We start from the raw sequence: 19,500 nt of genomic DNA, 5'->3' as shown, positions 1-19,500 counted from the left end.
GGCTCATTTCAGATGATATAACATTGTTTACATTAAATCACTTCTGGTACATGTTATCAGGAACTGTTCACACATGAAGTCTGAATCATTAAAATGTTTTACTCCATATTTTTCAAGCCAGAAACAGTAATTCCAAACTCAACGATAACACTGTAATTTTTTAAATCAAAATAAGATGAACAGAATCATTAAACTTAGTATTCACAGCATCGAACCTAGAAAAATATATATAATTAATAGAATGTTAAAACCAAAAGAGCATCTGACAGAGAGAGAGAGAGAGACAGACACTGAGACTTGTTATGAAGTGTTTCAATGACAGTTACTCCATAACAACTGTGTACTCAGGATTTGCGGACATAACATTACAAGCTGGGGAAAAAAATCCAGCCCAAATGTCAAATCATGGAGCCAGAATGATTCTGAATTTCCTAAAGACATATTTTGAGAAAGAAACAGAATTCTCCCCTATTTCCCCAACCCCCTGTCCCAAAGGGGAGAATGTAAAATTATGCATATCTTTGGTAATATTTTAGAAAAAATAAGTGCCTAGATATAAAGACAACTTAACACTTTCTCTTCAATTTGTTTTTTATAGCAGACATGTTGATTTCATTTTGAACATGGTATGCCAAATATCCTGAGCTTCCAGGAATAAAGTCATGTAGCTCCCCAAGGAATTTCTTCATGGCATCAATTGATATATAACCTACAAAATAAAAAAAAATACATATTTGAAATACTATCATACTATCTATTTTTCAGTATCTTTTATTTATTATTTATTTATTTCTAAAGAATGTTTTTAGAAAGAAGTAAAAAGAAGAAATAAGGCCAGGGAGAAGATTTTCCATTAAATTTGATAACTACCAGGGAACACCCTCCTTCCCAACTCCCCACTCCCTGCAACATTCTACCTATTTTATTTATTTATTCTTTTACTTATTTATTTATTCATTCATTCATTCATTTTTCAATGATTTTATTTATTTACTTTAGAGAGAGAGTGTGAGCAGGGGAGGAGCAGGTGGAGAGGGAGACAATCTCCAGCAGACTCCACGCTGAGCGCAGAGCCTGACTTGGGGCTCGATCCTAGGACCTGAGATCATGACCTGAGCTAAAACCAAGAACTGGACACTTAAGTAACTGAACCACCCAGGAGCCCCTTCTACCTCCTTTTAAAACACAAATATTTGATTATCCACTTTGACTACTGAGAGTGTAATGCCCTGGTTGGGGATAAAACATAAAGTACTTAGACCAAAATAACTGGGAAGTGTGTCTGGCTTAGAGTGTAATCACTTAGAACTATCTATCCAAGTAGCTACTAACAGCACAAATAGCTCATCTTCAATAGTAGAGCAGGGAACACTTTCCTGCCCTGCTAACACAGGGATAACGTTCTTTAATAAGAAATTAAGGAAAGGGGGGCCTGGGGGGGCTCAGTCGGCTAAGCATCTGCCTTTGGCTCAGGTCACGATCCTAGGGTTCTGGGATTGAATCCCACATTGGGCTCCCCGATCAGCAGGGGTGGGGGGTGGGGTCTGCTTCTCCCTCTCCCTCTGGCCCTCAACCCCCACCCCCCAGGCCCTCTTTCAAATAAATAAATAAAATCTTTAAAAAAAAATAAGGAAAATCATATTACTGATTAGTCAACAGAAGTTATGGGTGTGATTAACTTTGATGCCATTAATAATCTGAAATTGATAAGAATATATTAAAAAAACCTAGAATATAGAGAGTTTAACAACTCAATGACTTTAAGCAATATTACCTTGATAGCAATTGCTTATCTGAGTGTACGATATTTACAATTATTAATTTTTAAAATTAGTCACACATGTAGCTATCAATCAGAACTTCTTATCATGGGTGATAACTAGTGATACCAGACTAAAATAATTTAATTCCAGTCTAAAGCAAAAAAACAAATAAAGACAGACCCCAAAAAAATCCCTTGATATTTTATGGCACATTTGGCTCTAAAGATATTTTTGGTTGTAACAACTTGGGGCCACAGGTTCTAGGGCATAGTTCCAACTTGTATTTTCTGTAACCTAAAATCAAATTCGCTCTATTTTAAAAGACTTAACATTCATTGAACTGAACCCAATCCATTCTGAGGAAGAGATAGTGAAGTTACAGTCACAGAAATTGCTACCACTGCCTAAATTAGAACTGTCACTCACTATACTCCAACAAGAAGTTAATTCCTTCCTGTATAAGCAGATGGGCATGATAAAAAAAAAAAAAGGAAGAAGTACTTGTCATTTCACATCAAAATTAAAGCCAAAGAATCATCTCTAAAGACTGAACCTTTCTTCCAAGAAAGTGCTATTTAAAATTTTTAAAAATTTTAATGTAGGGGCACCTGGCTGGCTCAGGCAGAAGAATATGTGACTCTTGATCTCAGGGCCTGAGTTGGAGCCCAATGTTGGGTGTGGAGGTTACTTAAAACAAACAAACAAACAAACAAACAAACAAAAAATAAAACTTTAATGTAGAAATATAAGGAAAGAAAATAAGCAAATAAAAAGATTAGCAAATTTTACTATGGTTCTATCAATAAAATTAACAAAAGGTTATCACAATTTGAAATTTTCTTTAAAAATTCTGACCAATGATTATTTTTATAGTTCTTTTTTAGTTTGTTTTTAATACAACACTGTCATGACTTTTGAATAGTCAGACAGCAATGAAACAGAGCAGCATTGTTCCATGTCCAAATCTAAGCATTTGTCTTTATTGTATGGCTGATTTTAATATTTATCATTGATTTTTAAAATATGTTATCAAACACTTGGGAAGTCCAAATGAACATGAGACATTTAGAATCTGGTGATAGAGTTGCCTGACACAAAATCAATATCAGTGATATGCCACAACCATGGTTTAAGGGTTACCTAATTTTTATCTGAATGTTTAAGCCTAGGGTTAAATCAGGGTAGCAATTGCTGCTCCCGATATTAGAACTAAAGTACTTCTACTTAGTTCATTGTTCTTTGCAGCCCACAGTGGCTCCTAAGAACCCCAGATTTGACTTCTCTGCTGTCACAACAGTGACACACAAGAGAAAACAGCAGTTTTCTTTGATGTCTCCAAGACCCAGCCTCAAACAACACATTAAAAGTTCCTTTTTAAAGTGCTTTTCTAAAGGCTATGAACAGAAGAAAAAAAAATAATGAAACAAATGGCTAGACTAAGCGGTAAGAAGGAATAGTACTAGGAGAGAAGACATCTAGGGATTTGTGGACTAGTTGCAAAAGTTAGTTTTGACACTGATAAAGAAAATGTGATAAATATACAAATGATTTTTAAAATGAAATTTCAAAAACCTGTATCTTTTAAGTTGCTGTGTTTTAAACACAATTTTTTAAGAACCTCTATTTTTAAAATGATCAATGACCCTACTGAATACTACCCAGATCAAAGTATCTAAATATATGACCTCACCGCACTACTATCCAAATCCCAATGGCCACTTTCACCTGGTTCCCTTGGTTCCATCCTCTCATGTAGTAAGCTGTCTTGTCTTTATGTCAGGCACCAGAAAACCCAAATATAGAGTCCGTGGACACCTGCAAACCTCTTTAAATTATATGTAAAGTTGGCGTGTTATGTTGTGTGTGTGTATGCTAGGGAAAGGGGTCTATGTTTCATCAGCTTCTCAAAGGAAACTATGATTAGAGTTTCCGTGTAATTTATCTTCCAAATTGGGACATCTGAGAGGAAAAAGCTGATGCCAGGGCAACAGACATAAACTGGGACTGTCTTGTGTAAACAGGGATGTGTATTCATGCTACCAATAGACGAATGTTTTAACAGAAAATATGGGACCTCTCTCTAGGTCAATTCTGCGGATTTATTTAATGCAAGTGATATCTCCTCTTTTAGCACGTATAACAGAGGGGGCTTTACTGGCTAGGCTAGGACAACAACTGCTTTACTGTGCAAAATATTCTTTTGTTTCTTCCCTACTTGGGTTTTCTCTAAATTTTATTTTATTTTAAATTACCTGTTACCATGTTGTTCACTGGATAATTCTGAAGAGGGAAGTACATCTGTTTTTCTGTAACTGGAGTCCTTATAAAATGCTTTTCTGTGCTATAAAATGAAACATACAGAAAGTCATATTTATATTTGTTTTTTCCTGAGAAATTATTCCAGGCAATAGTAATCTATTTGCTCTTGAGCAGACTTCAGTCTTACCGGGTGAAAATGTTAAGTGTGGACTTCTTTTGTTCTTCTAAGTAATACAAGTTCCTATACAGATATTTTCAGTTTTCTTGGCCACTTCACAAAATATATTTTTTGTGTGTGTAGAGGCATAAGCCTTTTTCTCAATATTCTTAAAAGCAAAATAATCCAATAATACTTTATAATTAGATAAAATGCATATATACATATGTAATCTTAAATATGCCAAAGAAAGTATAGTGGGCTCTACTTTAAATAATCACAGCATTTTTTGTTATTCAGTGTTTAAATAATTGGAACTCTGTTAACTAGTACTTCAATACTTTATTTTTTTTAAAGATTTTATTTATTTATTTGTCAGAGAGAGAGAGAGAGAGCACAAGCAGGGGGAGCAGCAGGCAGAGGGAGAAGCAGACTCCCCGCTGAGCAGGGAGCCTGATGTGGGGCTCAATCCCAGGACTGGGGATCATGACCTGAGCCAAAGGCAGACGCTTAACCGACAGCCACCCAGGTGTCCCAAGTACTTCAATACTTTAAATAAAAAATGAAATCTGGGAAAATCATGAAGTACACTAAGATTCTGAAGTGACTTCTGAGTTAAAAAGAAAAAAAGTTAAAGTATTCTGAGTGTAGTTGTGTAGTATAATTAATTATATTCTAACTTTTAAGAGCTAAGTAGTTTGCAACTAAAATATTCTGTTTTCTAACTGCAGCAAATAACAATGTTTGCTATATTTAGACCTAAAGTATAACCAATGGATAACAGAATTATATGAAAATAAAAACCTCAATAATTAAAAGTTGGGGTCATCCTTAATTTATTATTTTCCTTAAAAAAATCTAAAATTATCGTTAGTGATAGTCAAAGCTTTATTTTCAATTTTAAAAATTAGATTTCATCTGAACTCTTCTAAAAGAAACTACAGCTCAGTTAGGATAAGATCCTTCAAATAAAGCAAAATAGTGTTTCCAGAAGAGTCAGGGACTAAAAAAGGATAACCATTATTGTTATTTATTATGGCTCTAAAATTTCTGGCTAAGCAATGAGATGCGGGAGGGTAGAGAAAGAAATGGAAGTGATATCTAGTAAAAAGGAAGAAGCAATCTTTCATATAAACAACTGATATGATTGTGTACCCTGAAAAGCCAAAAGAAATATTTATAGAATCTTAAAGATTCCAAGTGGGTAGTTATAAGACAAATATCCCTAAATCAATAACTTTCCTATATAACAGCAATAGCAATAACTAATAAAAATAATAAATAAATAAATTAATAAATAAATAAAAAATAAATAAATAAAAATAAAATGGAAAAAATGATCCCATCCACAATAGCAACAAAATTCATAAAAATCTAGAAATAACCATAACAAGAATTTTGTGATTCTACATGCAGAAAAATAGGAAACTTTACTGAGATATAGAAAAGGAAAATAAAGAAAAACAAAATACATTCTCCTGGGTAGGAATATTAAAAATTATAAAGTCATCAGTTCTTCTCAAATATAACACAATTCTCAACAGGGATTTTAGAGGTTAAGAAAAAAAAATTCTAAAATTTACCTGAGCAACAACTTGTTGGAAGATCTAATAGGAGGCAGACCAAATTTATAATAGAATGGGAAAAAAAACCCTAGCAATAATCTTAAAAGACATATAAGATTTATATGAAGAAAATATGAAAATGTTCTTTAAGGGCCACAAAAGAAAATCTGAACAAGTGGGGGAAAAAATACCATTTTCTCAGATAGGAAGATTCAGTATCAGAGATAGTCTCCCTAAGTTAATCTATACATTTTTTGTAATGTCACCAGAAAGAACAACAGTAATTCCTTAAAAATATATGAACAAGGTGGCTCTAAAATTCAGATTGAAAAATAAACCAGAAAGAATAGCTAAGAAAATTTGAAAAATGTAAAGAGGAAAAACTAGCACTAGATATTAAATCATTTTATAAATAACTAAAACAGAGTGGTGCTGTTGCATGATAAATGAATGAAATATAAAAATATAAATTGCAGAAATAGACCCAAATACTTACAGGGATCTAATCTATGATAAAGGTGGCATTTTAAGATGGGGTGGGGGGGAGATAAATTATTTTTAGTTATTAATCATTTTATTAATTATTAATAAATTATTAATAAATTATTTAATCAATAGCCACAAGATAGCTATCTGGAGGAAAGAGAAAAAAATAAAGTGGATCCCCACCTCACATCTTACACCAAGACATATTACAAATGTGTCACAGATTTAAATTGAAAAATAAATGATTAAGAAGAAACCATAGCAAAAAATAATAATGATAATAATCTTAGGAGTAGGAAGCCTTCCCTAAGTACAACACAAAACCTGAAAGCCATTAAAGAAAATGTTAATAAGCATGAATGTATACAGTAAAACATATTTGCATGACAAAATCCAACATTTTTTAAAGTCAAAAGACAATAGGCTAAGAATTAATTGTAAGTTATTTCACAATGAAGTAATTCTCCTAAAATGTAAAGGGTTCTTATCAAAAAATAAAAGCAAAACTCAATCAATAGAAAAATGTGCAAAGGATATGAACAAACAGTTCACAGAAAAGGAGATATAAGCGGTTCTCAAACACCTGAAGACACTCAACCTCATTCATCGTAATAGCAATTCAAACAAAACTAGACTAAGATACCATTTTATACCTATCAGATTATCAAAGACCAAAATATATGATAGTACTCTGTGTTGGAGAAGGTATAGGGGAAGTGAGATGACTAACCATCCCCAGTTTACCCTAGATTAAGGGATTTCTCAGGACGTGGGACTTTTCAGTGTTAAAATCACGACAGTTCTAAGCAAACCTGGACGTTTGGTTGCCCTAGCTGGAAAAGGCACTTTTATACACAGCCAGTAGGAGCATAAATTGGTTTAACATGTAGGGAAGGCAATTTGATAAGACGTATCAAGGATACAAATCTACATGCCTTTTGATCTCCTAAAAATTACCCTACAGATACACACACAAAATGACATTACATAATCATTCACTGAAGCATTGTTTTTAATAACAAATTAGAAATTACCTAAAAGTCCATTAAAATAAGCAACAAAAAAATAAATCAAATAATTAAATTAAATCATTAAATCCACATAGTGGAACACTATACAATACAAAATGAAACAGTACAAAATGAAAAAGCTCTTTATGTAATAATATGGAATGATCTCCAAGGTAAATTACTGAGTGAAAAAAGGCAAGGGACTGAACAGGGCTTATAGTCTATCACTATTTGTAAGAAAAATACTTATATGAATTGGTTGTTTCTGGGAGGGAAACTGGCTCACTAGGGATTAGTATTTTCATGTATCCCCTTTTGTACATGTTGGATTTTGATTAATTAAAATTTGAAAATAGAAAAATAATATGTAGGCATGAAGAATTAAGGAAAAGATTTTTAAAAGGAGAGTAAATGAGTTTGGGACTTGCCTTGTCAGGTATTAAAATACGTAAATGAAGTTAAATAACTTAAAAGAATATTGTACTGATATAAAAATAGGTCCACAGATTAGCAGAATAAAACAAATAGTCTAAAAACAGATCTCCATATACATAAAAATAACATGACAAAGGGAAATGACATATCAGTTGGATATAGATATATTACTCAAAAAAAAAAACAGTGGAAATTTCTTATTTGCAAAACAAAATCAATTTAGATCTTCACCTATTACCATATATCAAAATAAATATTTTCAGAATTTAAAACTGATTTGATCTCTGAATGGGAAAGAACTTTTCTGAACATAAAAGCAATAGAAGAAATTATAAAGGAAAAGAGATCAATTTAATGATGCAGAAATTTTAAACTTCTATTTCTAAAAAAGTATAAGCCAGACAACAAACTGAGGATATAATGTAACAAATTGGCAAAATGATAATATAGCTGTTATATTAAGATGCCAGACAAGTTGATAAGACAAACAGTGAGACCCCCAATAAAAAAGGGAGAAAGGATAAAAACAAACCACAGAAAAGAAATATAAAATGCTAATAAATTCAAAAAGGTTCAAAGCCATTAGTAATCAAAGAAAAATACACATTAAAACAAGAATTTTTGTATATAACTATAGCAAGAAATGTACTCATGTTGATGGTAGTTATCTCTAAGTGGTGGGGTTGCTTATAATTTAAAATTTGTTTTCTATTTTGACAAATTACATGCATTATGTTTATAACAGAATAATTAAATTCATGCAATTTTCAGAAGATTTTGGGAACATATTGGGAAGTGGAAAAAGCATAGTAATTACGAGTTTGGATTCTGGATCGGCTAGACTTAGCTTCAAATACAGCTTCACTATGTAATGATGATGTTGGGTGACAGCTCTCTGAACCTGTTTCCTCAATGGTGAAATGGGGCTAATAGCATTTATCTATCATACAAAGTTATGAGAATCAAATGAACTGATAAGCTTACAAGTGTCTTACATTTAGCAAGTGTTTAATAACTGGTTCATCACCTACTGTTCGATATCATTAGTAGTATGCCAACAAAACAAACCCTTTTCCTAAGGGCAAAGTTTATTTTATCTATGTTCATACTGCACCCTCTGGTGGTTCTAAAAAGAAAAGGCTCTAGGTTAGATGCGTACCTAGGATCTATTCATATCCTTTATCGGTTGTTATTATTATTGGATTGGACATATTTTCCCCAAATTTGTAAGCCCCCTTTGTATTCTAAACTAGTTTTTGTCAGATGTTTTTCCAAGTGTATATTTTTCTTTTGACTTAGTTTATGGTGTTTTTATTGCCATGTACAAGTTTAAAATACTTTTGGTAGTCGCACTTAATCAAACTTTTCCCTGATGGCTTCCATGTTTTGCAGGGCAACTATTTCTTAAAGAACTTATGTATCTGATATCTTTCCTAGTCAGGTGAATCACTGGGAGTTACTTTTTATTTTCTATTTCCCAGCCTTCTCTTACAAGGTCACTTAGGATAATTATTCTTTCCTTCATTAATCCCTTAAGAATATCTTCATGGTCTTACCTCTCCTATTCTTACTTTTCTTCCTCTTTTTACCAGTTTCTTATCTCAAAAAAGCATAACAAGTTCAAAGGAGTGCTATACATAGAGATCCCAAGACTTAAAATATGGATTCTCTAACTTAAGTGGTAGAATATCTGGAAGTCACAGGACCATGAAACAATAGTTTACTATACTTAATTAAATACACAACTTTGTGTAAATTAGATAACTAACTTCAAATTATAACAACTAAATGGTAGGTACCAAAGATGTAAGAAAAAAACTATGGAAGAAAAACTTAAAATTGAAAAACCTATATAAAGTAAACCCATTATTTTTATATTGAAGAGAGACAGCTACTATGTGATCATTTTTATTTCAGCAGCCAAATACCAGACCTTTGAATAGCCAGTACTCCCTATGGGTATTTGACAACCATGGAATTAGAACATATGGAATTAAGACTAGATAATGAATAACTCTAAAACAAAGGGGGCCTCTTATAGATTGGCTCTAACATAATGGTAAGTCCATGATTGTCTGTCTTTTTAAATTTAATTTCTTAATCCAAAGTAAACACATTTTAAACAATTTGGAAAGGAAAGGAGGAAATCACTCAGAACTTGCAATCCTAATAAAATTACTGCTCGTATTTCATGTATCTCCTTGTTTAAAAAACAATGTAACAGTAATCACAATATACACAAATTCTTATTTCTTTTGTGCAAGGATAGTCCATCATGGTGGTTGGCTCTGGAATTAGACTGACCCAGTTCAAATCCAACTTCTCCCCACTTAGTTTATATGACTTTGGGCAAATTAATATATCTAATCCTAGATCTCTTTTGCTGTAAAACAGCAATGGTGATAATGATATCAATTATGTAAGAAGACTGTGAAAATTAAGTGAGATAAACACAGTTAGTGTTCAAAGATGCCTACATTGAATTGAATATCAAAGAAGTGTATGAATTCAATACCTTTTGGATAATTCTTTTTCCTGATCTGTTGCTAGTTCACTGCTTTCCCCAAGGGCTTTTATTTCATTTGGTGCTATTTCATCATGCTGGGGATAGCAAAAGAAATCACATTTTTAAAAATCAGCACATCAATGATCCAATCAAATGTTTTTTAAAAAAACAAAGTAAATTGGCAATATATATCAAGAGTCATAAAAATATGTATACACTTAGGTCCATTCAATCTAGTTTGGTGGCAAAAACTTACAATACTTTGCACACATACACGATTATACTATTTGTTTTTAAGGCTATGTAATGCAGCTATGTATTTTTAAAATATCAGCTGTGGTTGTATTAGGTTGTAAAATTTGGGCTAATTTTGTTCTCTTTTCAATTTTTGACATTTTCCCTAATGTGGCCATGTTACTCTTTAGTTTTTAAAAGATAAGGAAACAAAAAATTTTTATTAATTTAAACTTTCTTAAAATCCTTGACTTGAAAATTCCTAGGCTCCCTTGAGTTACAAATCAAAAAGTAGAAAGTAAGCTGAACAAATTATATTTCCCCTTCAAAATTAAAATGGAGTATTTAGCTATGAAGTTACGAAAGAACAAAATGTATATTTAGCTTTTCAAAAAGATTATGTGAGGGGCGCCTGGGTGGCACAGCGGTTAAGCGTCTGCCTTCGGCTCAGGGCGTGATCCCGGCGATCTGGGATCGAGCCCCACATCAGGCTCCTCCGCTATGAGCCTGCTTCTTCCTCTCCCACTCCCCCTGCTTGTGTTCCCTCTCTCGCTGGCTGTCTCTGTCTCTGTCGAATAAATAAATAAAATCTTTAAAAAAAAAAAAAAAAAGATTATGTGAAAGTGACTCAGATACTGGTACCTGTCACATAATGTAATTACTTAATATGCCATTAGGAAATTTCTCTGTTTAGATTACAAATCCACTCCAAACAATAATAATGTTCACCAAATTACTTGCCAGATTTACCCTTGTTGTTGCCATTCAATGAAGTACTTTCTACTTATATATTCTATGTTACATTATTATAATTGGCTAATACCAATCAATATTTTGAAAGAACAAAATCATTTATCATAAAATCATATACTTTCTAGAGTCAGTCGTCACTACAGGCAAGTTCTACTAATTTTTTCATAGAAGAAATATTGGATTAGTTTGGAGCTGAGAAAATTTGGTTCCATTTTGCTAATGCCTACTATGTGAACTAAAACAGGTTTTTACCTTCTCTTTACCCCAGTTCTCTCATTTCCAAAACTGAATGATTAAATTAATGGGCTTTAAGGAGCTTTTTAGCTCTAAAGTTCTTCATATCCAATAATTATTGTTAAATAACCATTCGATCACCACTCACATCCCTGAAAACACTATGGCAAGCCAAGGATTAGATATTTTAGTCCTTAGTACAACATAGCCAAAGATACTAAAATAACTATGATTTTAGATGATGACAACTTGGGAGGAAAAAAAAACGGATTAATGAAAGAAATACAAAATGTGTAAGTTAATTGCTTGGCTTCAGACATAAAAATATTTTCTCCCTGTTTATTTTGAAAATTTTCAAACTCTGAAATGTTAGGGAATAATATGGTAAGTACTATATACCTTTCACCTAGATTCATAACATGTTGACATTTTTATTACTCTGATTGCCTTCTCTCATTTTTTATTTTTTGCTGGACCACTTGAAAAGATTTGCAGATATGGCATTTTACTCCTTAATCTTTAGCTTGCATTTTCTTTAAAAAGCATTCTTTTATCTTTGTAATACCATCACAATTAAGAAAATTAACATTAATTCAATATCACCAAATAATTCATATTTAAATTTTCCCAATTGTTCTCACCATGTCTTTTTCACTTTTTATTTAAAAAATATCCAGAACCCAATCAAGGTTTATGCATCATATTTGGTTGTTATGTCTCTTGATCTAGAACAGAATTCCTGCTTTTTCTGTTTTTGTTTTTTATGATATTGTTTTAAAGAGTCTAATGTGATATGTCTCACATTCTGGAATTGTCTGAGTGTTAATCAGGTTAAGCATTTTGAACAAGAACACTATATAGATAACATTGTATGCTTTTTATTATATCACATCCAGCTGAACATAATGAGAGGTTCTTCCAATTTGGGTGATGCTAAATTTGACCAGTTGGTTAAGGTGGTGTCCACCAGACCTCCCTACTGTGAAGGCACATTGCTTACCTTTGTAACTAATAAGTAACATGAAGGGTGATAATTTGAGAACAGGTTTTAACATCCATTAGTGACCCTGCCTAAATCAATTATTTTATTGGGGATGGTAAAATGGGGTTTTCTATTTAGTTGCTATTTTATAAGGAAAATTTCCCTTATCCCACCTTTCCTTTCCTTCTTTCCAACCCTCCTTCTTGCCTTCCTTTCTTTCCTCTTCTCACCTTCTTTCCTGCCTTCCTTCTGTTCTTTTTTTTTTTTCTTTCTTTATGCTTCTGGGGTATCACTATCGAATCATGGATTCTTTTAAATTTAATGTACTATAATTCATTATTGTCATTCTTTTTGATGCTCAAATTATCTCAAATTTGGCAGTGCATAAATTTTAAAGTAAGTCAAAAGCATTGACAAATTTGAGGCAGGGGCGCCTGGGTGGCACAGCGGTTAAGCATCTGCCTTCGGCTCAGGGCGTGATCCTGGCGTTATGGAATCGAGCCCCACATCAGGCTCTTCTGCTAGGAGCCTGCTTCTTCCTCTCCCACTCCCCCTGCTTGTGTTCCCTCTCTCGCTGGCTGTCTCTATCTCTGTTGAATAAATAAATAAAATCTTTAAAAAAAAAATTTGAGGCAGAATAGCAAAAGCTATAAAATAGTCAATTTTCAGTATTGTACACATTTATTGAGGGGTATTATTCAAAACATTAAACAAATGACACAACACAGGAATAAGTAAATCGGAATCTATGCTGGCAGTAAAAAACTGGTAAATATTGTGCACCTATTATTCCCCTAATTAATAATAGAATCAAATTTTCAAGTTTTTTACATGAATGATTTTATTCATATGAAAATATCTCAAATTTATCAGTGTACTAGTGTGAAAACAATATCAGAGTACATAATGTTCAATAAAACCATGCCCTTTAAATTACATAACTGGGATCACTGGTGTTAACATGTCACAAGTAAACATTTTTCAGATTACATTGCCTTCAAAAATTTTTGAAACTGTAGATTCTCACCAAATACTTTAATTTATTCTTACCTTCTCTATGAGAATATGTTGGTCTTGTTCCCAAATAAAACTACCAAGTTTTCTTCTTATTTCTGTGGTAAGAAAAACAAATCCAATATTATTTTTTAAACTAAGTTTGTAGAATTTTCTGAAGTTTACTTGTAGTCTGAAATTTCTACACCAGTGTTATTCCACTTGCATCAAACTCACCTAAGATGCTTGTTTAAAATGCAAATTCTTATTGAATCAGAAGACTGAGGAGGAGCTCAGGAATTTGCATTTCTAACAACCTCCCCAGATGATTCCAAAGCATTATGAGAACCACTGTTGTAAATTTTTTCTGCAGAATTTATGCCTTCATTAGATATCTGTCTTTAGGCCAGCCATTAATAAAGAAAATTGTCCAGTCAAAATTATAGGCATAGAATTCCTAAATTTGTAGAGTAGAGGTCCTCAATAATTCAATAATTTGGTAAAAGAGGAGTGGAAGAGAAACATGTCTAGCGGCCATAGTACTATAGGAATTCTAACAACGCTCAGCATGTCAAAGGACTATGTCATCATCCTTAATGATCTCAAAAGCTTCCACAGTAGCCCAGTTGAGGACAAAAAGGTAACACTCCTCTAGACCTATGTTGTCCAATATTGTAGCCACTGGATTAGCTATATATAGGCACCATATTGAAATGGGGCTAGTCCAAAGTGTAATGTGCTGTGAGTATAAAATAAACACTGGATTTCAAAGATTTAGCATCAAAAAAAAGAATGCAAGTATCTCAATAATTTTTATATTGGTTATATATTGAAGGATATTTCAGATATATTAGGTTAAATAAAATGTATTCTTAAAATTAATTTCACATGGGGTGCCTGAGTGGCTTGGTTAAGCTTTCAACTCCTGATTTCAGTTCAGGTCATGATCTCAGGGTCATGAGATCCAGTGGGGAGTCTGCTTGAGATTCTTACCCTCTCCCTCTGCCCCTCCCTTTGCTTGGGCTCCTTCAATCTCTAAAAACAAATAAATCTTTAAAAAATTAATTTCACTTATTTTTATTCATAGATTTCTTATTTATACTAGAAAATTTAAAATTAGTATGTGGTTCACATTTGTATCTCACACTTCTACTAGACAATAGTGGTCTAGGTGGATAATAATGTATACTTTTTATTCTTAAAAAGAAGCGTGTTTTCATTTAAAACAGATCTTTCAAAATTTTATCTATTATTTTTTAAAGATGTATTTATTTATTTTAGAGTGAGAGAGAGCGCGTATGCGGCAGAGGGAGAAGGAGAGGGATTATCAAACAGACTCTGCACTGAGTGTGGAGCCCCCAACACATGCCTCAATCTCACAACCCTGAGCTCATGACCTGAGCCAAAAATCAAGAGTCAGATGCTTAACCAACTGAGCCACCCAGGCACCCCAATGTATACAGAACAATACAAATATATAGGTTCATTATTAAAATGAGTCTTAAAATTTCATTATAATCATGAAGAGATTCAAAACTAGCAAACATTTATTAAATGTTCACATGTCAGACTATTTAATAACAAAACCAGTAAATATTGGATTCTAGCCAAGGAGCACTGTGAGGGCAAGATCTGCTTTTTGTCTTATTCACCACTGAATCCCCAGCACCTTGGTTGAAACCTGACACATAGGAGTTTAGTGAATGTGTGAGTGAGCAATAAACAATGCTAAAATATACACCCAAGGCAATCTGACTGAGAACAAAGATCAGTCAAGTTGGGAAACCTAGCTGGATTTGGCTAACAGAGATTGGATAAATGATTTTTGCTAACCTTTTTGCAAGCACGCAGGAGGAAGAATGAAATGACCTAAAGCGACGGAATTTTTTATTTCAGTATTAGCTACTGCAGAGAGATAGTAGGCGTGAAAAACTGTAGCATTATCTTCTATGTAATCAAGGCTCTGATATATTCTAGAAGAAAGAAAGGAAATATTTTAGGTTATAAAATAAACAAGAATGTATTCAACCTTTCAAAAGAAAGAATAAGTGAGCAGAAGCAGGGATAATTATCTATAGGCAATCAGGACACTGGGGAATAAGGGAGTGGGGAGGGGGCAGTCAGGGTGGTGATTAGACCTCTGGTTTGTAATCGTAATGTGAAGGAGGATCTCAGGTGGGCAGATTGGAGGCAGAGGAACCTCTCTGCAAGCTACTGTGATTCCAGCAAGAGGTCATGACCTTGTGTAGGAAGATAGTAGCAGTGAGTGCCAAGAACATTCACAGGGCTACATGGTACATTTACTGTGGTGTTTAGCCACCGCCTGATTAATGGGAGTGGGGTTGTTATTCACAAGAAACTGCTAGGCTTTTAAGTTTGAGAACACAGGACCTGGGGCAGGGGTGAAGGGGCAGTCAGGAGATTTGGTTGAAACACATGTATGTGATGGGCCTTCAAGGCACCACGTAGAGATGTGGGAGAGACAGCTAGAAACACACGACTGGAACTCGGGAAGACTCGTGGACCTGGTAGGAGGCCATGTCATTGTGGCAGAAAGGCGAAGAGAAAGGTTGTTTATATCCCTCCCCCCTTCCCATCTAGAGCTGAAAACGTGCTCCTTTCCCGTCTATTGCTATCATCAATATTTCTTAGTGACTGCGACTTCCATCTTCAGCTCCTGGATCATCATGACCCAAGAGGCACTGCCAGGTGGCCTTCAGGTACCTCAGCGTGTCTGGGTGGGAGGCATCACAGCTGAACAAGAAGTCGGCGGCCCTTGGGTCACTGATCGAACCTCCTTCGGCCACTGCGGAGACAAGAGCACAAGGTGAGCTTATCAAGTACCCTGGGACCAAAGGACTATAGAGAAGAGAGATGCTCTGCCCACCACCTCACCCGCGCCTTCCACCCAGCTGCCTACCCCAGAACTGCCTCAGTTCTCGGCCGACGCTGCCGCAGAACCAACCCCGCTGCCCTTGAAACATGGCGATCGGCCCTCACACGGGGGTGTGGGGGAAGGGGGGCTAACGGGGATCGCTGATTGGTCTGAGGTGCGAAGCCAAGCTCGATGATTGGTTCTCAGAGTAATGGGCGGGAAAAGCCTGAGGCTAAAGGAAGAAGAGTCTGGTCACTACCAGAGAGCTGACGGAAGCGTGGGTTTGTGGAGAAGCCTCTCATCTTTCCCCTGATACGGCGGAGAAGGGCCAGTCATGCTTGTGAGTTTTAAACCTCAGTGTTAAAGTTATTGTGCTGTTGTTACAGGCATGGTCGCAGGCTCTGTGGCATCAGGTATTATTTTGAAGCCAAACTCATTTTATCATTTCATTTATAAATGTTTCAATTAGAATCTCCAAAAGATGAGGCCTTTAGAAAGACAAAACCAGAATACCATTATCACACTTAAAAATAATTCTTTAATACAAATTTCACCAGTGTTGAAATTTGTTTTTTTCAAAATTGTGCTTTTCTTTTTTCCACCACCCACCACCTACCCCCTTACATCGGTTTTGATAAGCTGTATTTTTCTGGTGTTGGGTCCATTTAATCTAAAACTTCAAAAATATTCATATAAAGGTCGTAAAACTTTATCTTTTTTAATGTCTGCAGGCTCTGTAACAATAGTTCCTTTTCCATTTCTGTTATTAGTTTTTTGTGCCATTTTATTTCTTAGTTGCACCAGAGGTTTGTCAATTTTATTAGTCTTTTCATAGAACAAACTTCTGGCTTTGTTGATACTCTTTAATGTATTTTCTATATCATTAATTTCTGTTCTTATGATTTCCTTGGTCTTTAATTGCTGTTTTATTAATTTCTTCAAAGAGATGAGTGACTTTCATTCTATTTTCTAATATGTGCATATAAGGCTATAAATTTTCTTAAAACTGTGTTTAATTTAAAAATTCCAAACACGTGATTACGCCATTATTTTGTTGTTAATGATTGCTGGTTTAAATACATTAAGGTCAAAGAATATGGCCTATATGATTTTAATCTTTTAAAATGTGTTGAAATTTCCTTTATGATGGAAGTATATGGTCAGTGTTATGTGTGTGTTTGCAAAGAATATTTTGCAGCTGTTGGATATTCTGAGTGTTGGACGCAGCATTCTGCATGTTTATTAGGTCAAGTGTTTTGATCATATTGTCAGATTTTTCTATCAGTTACTGAAAGAAGCGTATTAAAATCTCCTTTGTGGATTTATTGATTTCTTGTTAATTTTTGCTTTATATATATATTGTAATTATGTTAGGTGCATGCTAACGTATACTTGTTACTTCCTACTTGACTGAACTATTAAGCACTTAAATATGAAAGGCAAAACTTTAAAACATATGAATAAAACGGGAGAATACCTCTCGGGCCTCTGAGTAGAGAATAACTTTTTAACAGACACAAGTATTAACCAGTAGGAGAAGATATTTGCAGTATGAGTAATCAACAAAGTATTGGTATCTAGAGCACATAAGTAACTCTATGAATCAATAAAAGACAACATAATAGAAAATATGGGCAAACAGCTGAATAGACATTTCATAGAAGAAATTTAAATGGCCAATAAACTTATAAAAAAGATGCTCAGCCATAAGGGTAATTAGGGAAATGCAAACTTAAACTATGAGATACCATTATGTACCCACTGTACTGATAATAATTGAATTGCTAAAAACATAGATTAATGGGAACTGTAGGAATGTAAATTGGCATAGTCACCTTGACCAACAATTCAGCATTATTTACTTGAAGATGTACATACTGAAGTGCCGGCATTTATTAGATATATACCTGAGAAACTCTTGCTCCCCTTTACCAGTACACCTTGTGCAATATGTTTATGGCAACATTGTTGCTAAAGCAACAGCAACAATCAAAGACAAAACTAGAAACAACCACTTTTTTTTTAAAGGTTTTATTTATTTATTCATTCGACAGAGATAGAGACAGCCAGCGAGAGAGGGAACACAAGCAGGGGGAGTGGGAGAAGAAGAAGCAGGCTCATAGCAGAGGAGCCTGATGTGGGGCTCGATCCCACAACGCCGGGATCACGCCCTGAGCCGAAGGCAGAAGCTTAACCGCTGTGCCACCCAGGTGCCCCGAAACAACCACTTCTTTATCATAGGAAGACATAGAACATAATTCCATTCATTTAAACTTCAAAAAACAGGCATAAGGGGGGGTGCCTGGATGGCTTAATTGGAAGAACATGTGACTCAAACTCAGGGTGGTGAGTTTGAGCCCCACTTTGGGTGTAGAGATTACTTAAATATTTTTAAATTTTTTTTAAAAAACAGGCATAATGAAACTTTCTTTTTAGGGATACATATATATGCAGTAAAGAGAAAACTAAACAGTATGGTTGTTGGAAAAATATACCTATGAATTATTTTCAGAAAGGAAAAAAACAGATACAAAATGTAGAATAATGGGGCACCTGGGTAGCACAGTGGTTGGGAGTCTGCCTTCGGCTCAGGGCGTGATCCCGGCGTTATGGGATCGAGCCTCACATCAGGCTCCTCCGCTATGGGCCTGCTTCTTCCTCTCCCACTCCCCCTGCTTGTGTTCCCTCTCTCGTTGGCTGTCTCTATCTCTGTCGAATAAATTAATAAAATCTTTAAAAAAATGTAGAATAATGATTACTTTAGGGCCTAGAGAGGCACACAGGGGCTTTAAAAGGTTTCGATACTATTTTATTTGCAAAACTAGATGGTCAACTAATAAGTCTTTGTTTTTTGTGTCATTCTCTAAATTGCATATATATATATATATTATTACATACACTCTTTTGTGTGTATTTTACAATTTAAGTCTTAAAAATAATCAAGTAGGTCAACTTAGGAGGATTTTATCTAAAGTAGTTAAGCAAATATTTGGCCTTGAATAAATCACCTTTACTCATCTGAAAAATTAATTTGTCCAAAGCATCTCTTTCCTTGGAAATACTTGGTAATCCAGTATTACTTTTTCCCCCTCCTATATCTCAACTATATTATACAACTGTGCGATGGGGGCGCCTGGGTGGTACAGTCGTTAAGCGTCTGCCTTCCACTCAGGGCGTGATCCTGGCGTTCTGGGATCGAGTCCCACATCGGGCTCCTCTGCTGGGAGCCTGCTTCTTCCTCTCCCACT

General features: G+C 34.4%; 1 protein-coding gene across 1 annotated transcript; it reads right to left on the bottom strand.

Moving 5' to 3' along the window:
* Positions 1-566: 566 nt before the first annotated feature.
* Positions 567-16,361, bottom strand: TERB2 (telomere repeat binding bouquet formation protein 2). The gene is made up of 7 exons (XM_045812274.2): positions 16,298-16,361; positions 16,102-16,183; positions 15,211-15,350; positions 13,435-13,496; positions 10,191-10,276; positions 4,016-4,104; positions 567-709 (listed from the first exon to the last, which is right to left on the bottom strand). Exons 1-7 carry the CDS (start codon positions 16,359-16,361, stop codon positions 567-569), a joined length of 666 nt encoding a protein of 221 aa, XP_045668230.1.
* Between the last annotated feature and the right edge of the window lie 3,139 nt (positions 16,362-19,500).

This window comes from Ursus americanus, chromosome 36 (assembly GCF_024610735.1).
Source record: "Ursus americanus isolate L20-20 chromosome 36, mUrsAme1.1.p, whole genome shotgun sequence".
Lineage (NCBI taxonomy): Eukaryota > Metazoa > Chordata > Mammalia > Carnivora > Ursidae > Ursus > Ursus americanus.
Note: the sequence above shows the minus strand (reverse complement) of the source record. Positions and strands in the feature narration are given on the sequence as shown.

Excerpts from the sequence above, each read along its gene's own strand:
- TERB2 (XM_045812274.2), bottom strand. The coding sequence starts at position 16,361 with ATGTTTCAAGGGCAGCGGGGTTGGTTCTGCGGCAGCGTCGGCCGAGAA. Across the intron at positions 10,277-13,434 it reads AACATATTCTCATAGAGAAG|CATGATGAAATAGCACCAAA; the intron begins GTAAGAATAAAT and ends TGCTATCCCCAG. Across the intron at positions 710-4,015 it reads AGTGAACAACATGGTAACAG|GTTATATATCAATTGATGCC; the intron begins GTAATTTAAAAT and ends TTTATTTTGTAG.